The 9,079-nt window shown below is 53.8% G+C and overlaps 1 protein-coding gene across 1 annotated transcript in view; it reads right to left on the bottom strand.

The window, feature by feature from the left end:
- Nucleotides 1–3,953: 3,953 nt before the first annotated feature.
- Nucleotides 3,954–9,079, bottom strand: part of Shb (SH2 domain containing adaptor protein B) — a 183,484-nt gene continuing 178,358 nt past the window's right edge. Inside the window, exon 9 of the mRNA XM_015492129.1 lies at nucleotides 3,954–4,816. Coding sequence (XP_015347615.1) covers nucleotides 4,633–4,816 — 184 coding nt within the window. The 3' untranslated portion in view covers nucleotides 3,954–4,632. The remainder of the gene's footprint in view (nucleotides 4,817–9,079) is intronic.

The raw sequence follows: 9,079 nt of genomic DNA, 5'->3' as shown, positions 1-9,079 counted from the left end.
TTTTGGGACATCCTGTATGTGGTGGTGATGGGGGGTGGGGTGGTGGGGGGGTACCTGAGGGATGGAGGTGTTGGTGGTCCTGTGTCATTGGGGGTGAGAAGGGAGGAGACCCAAGCCTGAGGAGCCCAGGGGCATCACCTGGAGTCCAGGCCACTCTTGGGAGGTGCATGAGGGGAGGAGAGGGTTAGAGGTCGCTCCAGTGCAAGCTCTCGGAACCGGGTGTGTCCACCCCATGCTGATCATGACAGAGGAGGGGCCTTCCCTGCCTCAGGTAGACGGAGTCTGCACAGATGATGTCAACATGGGCATGGGCAGACAATGGGAGACTGTGTGCCAGGAGTTGTGCCCCGCCCTCCTCTCCTTAAGGATTTGTTTGCCTCTTCTAGAAAAGGAGGCCAGCATCTCCTGAGCCTTCAGGGAGACCAAGAATGATTCCCAGGGGCTGGGGATGTGGCTCAAGCGGTAGCGCGCTCGCCTGGCATGCGTGCGGCCCGGGTTCTATCCTCAGCATCACATACAAACGAGGATGTTGTGTCCGCCGAAAACTAAAAAATAAATATTAAAAAATTCTCTCTCTCTAAAAAAAAAATGTTATTAATGTCAAACCCTCCAGATTAAAAAAAAAAAAAGAATGATTTCCAGGCTGGGGGTGGGTGAACATTTGTTCCCTTGCCCTGATTTGCCTCCAAAGGAAGAAGCCCTGGGAGCCTCAGGAGCCCTGCCATCTCCTATCAAGGCAGGTGAGCCCCACCGGGCCCTTCAGCTTTCCGAGGATCCCAATGCCTGCTCCTGGGCCTGCAACACCCTCCAAGGCCCAGCTTGACCTGGTGGTGGTGGATTCAATTCCTCCCCATCTGGGCTCTTGTATACCTGGGGCCACCTCTACTGTATCATGTAGAATTTTGTTTTTCTACATTGGAAACTTCTTGAGGCCAGGGGCTGGGTCTACTCACCCCTATCTGTATCTATCAGACCTGAGGACCAGGAGGCACTCAGTGAAATGTCTGCTGAACAAATTAATTAGTTTCCATTTAACAAGCTCATTAGGGATCTGTCTTCCCACCATTAGGAAGCAGGAAGGTTCCTTCTTTCTTGGAAGGATCTACCTTCAGGGGACGACGGCAGAAGCTCAGCCTTTGCAAGTAGAAGGCCATCTGCCGAGATTCCTGGGGCACCGATTGGGTTTTAAAGAAATGAGGCGTGAGTGAACAAGGAGGGACACTTAAACAAGACATTTGTATATTAAAAACTTCACATTAAATATACATCATTATACAGTGTATCACATAGAATTGGAACTTTACAGGACATATTTTCAGCCATGAATGGTTAGAAGGAGGCAGTGATACAAATAGCCTCAAGGAGGATGACAGAGAGGCCAGGGCCACTTGTGCCCCAAGGGTGCCTTCAAGATTTGGTCTTTGCAGGTCACTGGTTCCAGAAGTGTGAAGAGATGGGGTGGTTTGTTGGACAGTCATCTGATTCAGACAGGGCCCTTCGGGAGGAGTGTCCACGGGCCAACCCCAAAAGCCAGTTGGCTCCGTGAGCAGGCTTTCTGCATGTACTTCCCCATGGCCTGTGGGAGCACAGGATAGGCCTGGCCACCTGTCGTTGCCAAACCCTTGCCAAGTGACATCAGCGACTTCTGAGTGTCTCTGAGAGCTGCTGGGCTTGGTGTTCACAGTCTTGATCCTGAAACCACGGAAGCAGAGCCCCTGAGAGGGCTTCACCTGCTGACACGAGGCCCTTGGGGGAAGCTCCACCGGAATGGCTCCTGCCACCAGCCCAGAGTGGCCCTGCAGGGAGAGGCCCAGCCTGCCTGAAGACTCAGCCTTTCACCACTTGCCTGTGCAGGGCTGCTCTGGGAGTCTCTCCAGGGGACCCCCCACTGAAAGGCTCAGGGCTGACAGGCAGGTGGGCCTCTCCCCGACAAAGCCTCCTTTCTTTCTGTGGATGCCATCTTGTTCTGCTGGGCTGCCAAAAGGGTCCTTGACTCCTCAGCGCTCAAGGACAGAGCTGCTGAAGTGCCCAGGGCATTGTGGTCAACAATGAAGTCAGCAAAGGAGGCAAAGAAAGAAAACAACTGCCCGTTGGTGGCTGGAGGTTGCATTCTGAGACAAGATGCTGAGGGGGAGATATGGTGTGGCCGGGAGCTTTTCTTTTTACTCAAAGAAATCCAGCTCATTTCCCCCCATCCCTTTCCATTAATTGGCAGCAGATGAAAAAAAAAAAAAAAAGCCAAAACAAAAACTAAACCAACGCCAGTAACCTGAGTGTGAGTGTTTCTGAAAGGGAAAAGCTGTTTCAATTGTTAGATGTCCAAGAAAACATGAATACACGCTGACGGAGGAAACGGCCACAATTAGAGGAAGAAGAGGGAGAGGTTCATAAAATTAAGGGAAAAAAATCCTTTTAGCAGCTCCTGTCCTGTGTGCTGGCTCCTCTGCTGGCCCTGGTCCCTAAGGGGAGCAGGAGATTGGGCCTCTGGGGAAATTTCTGGAAGAGGAAGGCAGGGGGCTTGGGAAGGAGGGCCCTGGGAATTCCTTAAAGAAGCAAAGGCAAGAGAGAGGGAGAGGCAGCTTCCCCTTGCCCACAGGCAGAGCCTTTCTGAGAAGTTCTCTGGCAGATGGGCTCTGGGAGGGCTGTTGACAATGAAAGCCTTTCCCTCCTGCTGGCCCATGGAGTCGCCTCCCCACATCCTCAGCCTCCACCAGGTGTTCTGGGAGCCAGACTCCAGTGGCACCTGTTTGGAGAAGTGCCAGTTCCTGGCTCATTTTCCTCATTCACCCCCACCAGAGGCCTTGGTCACTCCTGCTCCCCCAGTGCCCTGAAGGACATTTTGGAAAATGCAAGACAGGCAAGGGTCAGAGTTGGTTTCACTGGAGACTAAACCCAGGTTGCAGCCAACTCGGTCATCCTGAGGGGCTGGAGCCCTTGGACCCACATACAGGGACCGGAGAATGACCCCAGAGGCGGACTGGGTGTTAGGGAAGGGAGGCCAAGGAAATGGCTTTGGCCAGAAGTTGCTGAAATCCAGGGCAGCCGCCCAAATGTAGCTTTTAGTCTTGATCTGCCCCAGCCTGACAGGCAGCCTTGGCAAGTCCTGCTCCTCTGGGTCTCTGCCTCCACATCTGAGAAGCAGCCTAAACCATCTCTAAAGCCCTGGGCTTGAGCCATCTTGGAAGGACTAAGTCTAGACCTGCTGGTGATGTCTAGGCTCAGCCCTCCCTACTCTTCCCCTGTGTGCTGGAGATCACCGTCACTGTGGGCCACCATACTTCCAGTCCATTCAGATCCGCAGGATATGGGGAGCACCTGTACTTGCAGCAGGCTGCAGAACCCTGGCTGAATCTCTTGCACCTCATTCAGCAGCTGGCAGCCACACCTGTCACCCTACTGAGTGGTGGAGAAGACAGAGACAGGATGCTGTCTGTGTCTGTGCAGGTGGTTTTATTTGTGTGGACGCAGTGTGGATACCAGCATCCATGTCCCCACCCCCACCTCCAGAGCAGGGTGACAGTGAGGTCACGCAGAACCAATGATTGATAGAGCAGTGGCCCTGGAGTCTGTTCCACTGCTTATAAACCCTGTGACCTTGAACAAGTGACTTTCCCTCTCTGAGCCTCCCTTTTCTCCACAGGGTGACACTGATTGGATAATGGGAAGAGTTCTTTTTAGACTGCTGGGTGCTGGGCACCTGAGGACTCAGCTAGAAATGGTCATCACTGTCAGGTGGGGGCCCAGCTACACCTTCCTGCAGGTGACTGTCCTCTGGCCACACTGCCTCCCCTATGTGCCTCTGCCCGGTCAGCTGCCTGCCTGGAGTCTCTGCCCTCGCCCCACCCAGGGCCTGTCACACCAACCAGCAAGCCCAGGAGACACAGCTTGCCCAGGGGAGGAAACCCACAGACAAGCACTGCCTCACGGTGGTTTATAAAAAAGGGATAAGAATATATATTAAATGACTATTTTATTTACACACCCTATTCATAAATAATTGCATCTTCTTTTTGACGGCACAATGATTCCTTAGAGATCTAATGATTACACTGTGACTAAAGGTAGATGGGGCTTACTGTGTGTGTGTGTGTGTGTGTGTGTGTGTGTGTGGCCATGGTCTCTCACATATGTGCTTCTGTGCACACTCAGAGATACGCACACGCCAGAGGGAGTGGCCCCCAGGCCACCTGGGCTCCGGGAGCCAACAGTCAGCTCCCAGCACCAGTGGGAAAACTTTGCCCACACACAGGTGTGAGTTCGAGACAGCTGGAGAACAAAGAGATGCAGCCCAGGAGCACCCAGCCTGCGCCCCACCCCCTAGAGCTGCTGTGCCTTTGTTCACCCTGCAAGGCATCTCTTTGGATTGCAAATATTTTAATTCACAGAACTCAAGGAGGGGGTAGGTGTGGGGACTGGGGTAGTGTGGCCGCCACCCCTCTCCCTTCATCCAGGCCTTCTCCAGCCCCTGACCCCCCCTAAGTGGCAACAGCATCCTAAGACATGCAGTGGTGTGCTAGTACCATACACGACAAAGTGGACAGGCTGGCAACATGGCCGGCTGGTTGGGGCTGGTGCCCTGCTGGCTCCTCCAAGTCTCAGGCTCTGTCACAGAGCAGGGAGGGGCTGGTCCGCTCACAGGGTCCTTACGGCCACGGGGTAGAGGAGGGACAAGTGCTCAGCCCCTTTGATGGGCAGCTTTCTGGTGGTGTAGTAGTGGATGACTTCTGGGACACTGTCGAAGGGTGGACTGTTCTGACCCAGAATGTATTTCTCTTTGGTTTTGGCCAGTTTCATGTGCATGAAGCCCTGGTTGCTCCTGTGAACAAAACACAGAGGTTAGTCGGATCTGCAGGTTGCTGGGGCTGAGAGAAAGGGAGCATCTGTCATGGTGCCCCTCATTTCTTCTAATTTCCCAAGAACTATCCCTGGTGCAGGGGCTGGGATCAGATACCTGCTAAGGTACAAGGACTCCCCAGCTGCAGAGGAATTCCAGCCACAGAGCAGCTGTGAGCTGTCACTTTCCAAGCCAGGAATGAAGCCAGGGACTGGCTGAAATGCCGCTGAACCCAGGAGCACCCCCAGTTCCAGTGTCCAACCAGGAACCAGTAGCAACCAGAGGCTGGAGGGTCTTTCCACCCTGAGAACTTCTGGGAGTAAAAAGGAGCCCCTCTGGCTGTTGCTGATATAATACCAGCTGGAGCCTTGCCTGGCAGGTGCAAAGTATGCTTGTGTCCCCAGTGTCATGACAAGTAGGCAGGACAGGGGTCCATACCTGGTTGTCACATGAATAAAAGGTGTGGCAATGGCAGCTGTCTTCCTCTCTTAGTAGCGAGGAACTGTCACTGAGAAAGGGTCACCTACCCAGGGACTACATTTCCCAGCCTCCCTTGGGTCTAGTTAGCCTTGTGACTAGCTGTAGCCCTGGGCAGGCACTCCCCTGTCTCCTCAAGGGCCAGCCTATTTCTGCAGCGCTCTGAGCAGTCTTCCAGGCTCCCCGAGGCAGGACTCCTTACTGAGGATACTCCCACTGTCATAGGCACTTGCCTTCCCAAACTTCCCCAATTTCCTGAGAGCACCATAGAGGAGCAGGGCTAGGTCTCTGTGCCCACCACACCAGACCTGGGAGCTGAACCTGTGTGTCCCCAGGCCCATGCAGCCTGCCATGCATCAGTGTGCTGGGTGGGCGCAGCTCACAGATGGCCAAGGCCACAGTCCAACCACTGGCACAGCATGGCACCATCAGACCTCTCCCATCTCATGCCTGGCTCCCACCACACTGGCTCACCCAGGTTTCCATCAGCCTGCCTTTACACAGGCCATCCTTTCCCTGCCCACTCAGCCAAGTCTGGCCTTTTATGACGGGATGATGTCTCTGCTATCACACTTGCAGGGGCTGGAGTTTCCAAAGCAAGGCCCAGTTTACCAAGTATTTATCCCTTAGTTGGAAAGCAGGGGCTTCCCAGCTTCCTGCAACCACCTCCACTGGTTAACTTGTGAACAGCCAGAGGGGCCTGGCTTCCAGGGGCCCATAGCCATACCCAGCAAGGCTGACAGCCCTGGTGGACGCAGAAGACACATTTCCTTCACTCAGGACTGGGCCCAAGCGCCCCCTCATAACATCATTTTCAAATGGGCAGGACAAATGCTTAATGAAGTGTGGGTACTGAGCAATACGTCTGCTCATAGTAATGCATTTAGAGATGTCACCCTCGGCTTAAAGGAAATCGTTTGGAGAGCAATTACGTTTTCAAGAGAGAATAATTCCTGCAAAGAACTAAAATTTAAATCAAGATTTTTTTAAGGCTGGCAATGTTCTAATTACAGAGCCTGTAGCAAGTTCCGCTCCTCCGTGAAGGGTCACTTCACCAGAGAATTGCCTCCATGTGTTTGAGGAGCAGGAGGCGCACTTGCTGAGCCCCTTAGAAAGGCAACAGTGAGCGTGTTAAATGGAAAATGCAAAGCCCCCCATGAGCGAGGACCCTTTCACACAGCACCCTGGAGGGACTGCAAATCCATCCGTGCCGGCTTGGGAAGGACTGGGAGCACTTTGGTGGTGTGTTGCAACCATGGGGCAGAACAGGGAGCCTGGAGAGCTCCGCCTGGTGCTCAGCTGGGCTGGAGGTGGGACCCTGGGCCGGGAGGGGGGAGTGTCCTTAGTATGTCATTCCCTTAGGCAGGCGCAGAGTGGGGTCATGTTCTGGGGAGGCAAGCCATGGGGTTGGGACCCTCTCAGCTCTATGGCTGGGGGAGCAGAGCAGAGGACAAGACAGAGGATCACAGTGGCTGGAGGAGCCACGTTGGCACAGCTCTGTCCATGGGCATTTTTAGCCCGTTTTACTTCCTAAATGAGCGAATGTGACCTTCCCCCTGGTTTGTCTTACACTGTCCAGTGGGCGGTGACGGTAGCAGCAGTTCTGTTGGTGCCACAGGTGGGAGTTGATGCTCCTCTTGTCCAGGGCACCAGCTTGGAATAATCCCTCGGGTGGCAGAAATTACACACTGTCATCTCTCCTCCACTGCCTTTGGACAGCGGGCCCAGATGCTCCCTGAGTCCTTCCCACCTACGGGACCTGTTTGTTCCTTCAACAACTCACGGCTATTTCACCCAGGCAGACCTGGGACCAGAGTTCAGGCCCTAAGAGCCCCCAGTCTCTGACCTGATATCCCAGGCAGAGTGAAAGGTCCCCACCCTGACTCTCCTGGGCTCAAGCACTGGACTTGTGCTTCTCTGGCCCCCAGGCTGCCTTGTGCCTTGTTGGGCTCAGTCCCTGCCCCAGCTGGATCCATGATTGGCTCTGAGGCCCACCTTCCAGCCCTGGGTTCCTGCGTAAACCTCATCAGCTGCCTCGTCCAGAGGGCTTCCTGCAGGAAGGCCTCTGAAGACGGTCTCTGTCCCTCTGCTGCTGTTGGGCCTCAGGTCCTGCTCTCCGGGGCATCACCCTGGATCACTGCCTGGGGGCAAGTGGCTCCCACATACTTCCTCTTAACCAGGCCTTGTGTCCCTGAGTACTAAGGCACAGACAGGGAAGGTCACTGACCCATGCTTACACAGCAATCATAGCAGATACTCTTGACCCCAGCACCTCCAGAGCCAGAAGAGTGTCCTGCCTACCCTTGATGCTCGACGTGAGGCCAGGCCGGGTCAGGCAGAGGCGTCAGACCCTGACCAAGTGTCTCCCTGACTCTGAACCTCAGCATCCACAATGCCTAGAGGCTGACAGCAGCTCAGAGGCAGCGAAAGGGCTGGGAATGAAAGACAGGACGTGTGGCCTTTACACAGGGGATGTCTCAGGATTGGAATGCGTGTCCTGAATGGTGAAGACCCCAGCCATTAACATCCCCAGGGGTTCTTGGGTTCCAGGAGGATCAGCTATGGTCAGATGACACCTTGTCCACACACACTGAATAGCTGTTATGTTCCCATAATTTATCTTGACTAGTCACAAGGTCTCTGAGAGTGAGAGGCCACCTAACAATAGCTGAAGATTGAAAAGTGGCTGTCAATGATAGTTTTTCTCTTTTTTTTGGTACTGGGGAGATTAAACCCAGGGGCACTTAATCACTAAGCCATATCCCCAGCATTTTTTTGATATTTATTTAGAGACAGAGTCTCACTGAATTGCTTAGGGCCTTGCTAAGTTGCTGAGGCTGGCTTTGAACTTGTGATCCTTCTGCCTCAGCCTCCTGAGCTGCTGGGATTACAGGCATGCACCACGGCTCCTTGGTACCTCAGTGGTGGTTTTAGTAACTTCCAACACAAAAGAGAAGGATGCCGACCTAAAGATCAGAATTTCCGTGGAGAAAAAAGGGGTGTCTCAGGGATGGGGTGTACACAGCCATGGTGGCTTTGAACAGAACATTTATGGAATTAGAAGCAGCCTGTGGGGTACATATCTCTCACTCCCTTGGTACCTTAGAGGAAACAGGCCAAGAGGAACACTACCCGGCCCAAGGCATCCAGTAAGGGGGACAGCAGATGCAGCCAGACCCCAGGTCCTGGTTTCCAGGCCCAGGTGGGATGGGCTCTGGGATGCTTCTCTTTAAGGCAGTGGCTCCTGAGAAGCTCTTGAGCATGGGGCACCACTGTCATTCCGGGAGGCACTGTCCCCACGGAGCTCTGACAGGCTCCTGCTGCCTGCATCAGTCCCATCTCTTTGATAGGACATCTTGCGAGAGCAAAGTCACAATTAGGGGTGTCTCTGGTGGGTGACCTGTCTAATGAGTCTTGTAAGGTCACAGAGGTGGGGGTGCTGGGGCTGTCATGTGCTCAGATAGCTCATCATCATCACAAAAAGCATCTCCTTGTCACCAGGACGAGCAGACAGGGCCTGGTGAGCGGTGCTAATCACAGGCCCCGCCTCGCCTCCTAATCACGAGCTTTAATAAAACACCACTCAGCCCACAGCTGCCGCGCCTCCAAGCAGGGTGCGAGGCCTCACCTCTTGCTTTTAGACCTAATTGCTTGATGCATATTTCATGAAGAATCCTGGGTAATAGTTATGTTAAGTTGCTTCTTTTCATGATGAAATGACTTAAAAACACTTGCATATAATATTTATGAGGGGGGCGGGGGTGGGGG

The sequence above is a fragment of the Marmota marmota genome, unplaced genomic scaffold (assembly GCF_001458135.2).
Source record: "Marmota marmota marmota unplaced genomic scaffold, marMar, whole genome shotgun sequence".
Classification (NCBI taxonomy): domain Eukaryota; kingdom Metazoa; phylum Chordata; class Mammalia; order Rodentia; family Sciuridae; genus Marmota; species Marmota marmota.
The sequence above is the reverse complement of the archived record's forward strand: the minus strand, read 5'-3'. Positions and strand labels throughout refer to the sequence as shown.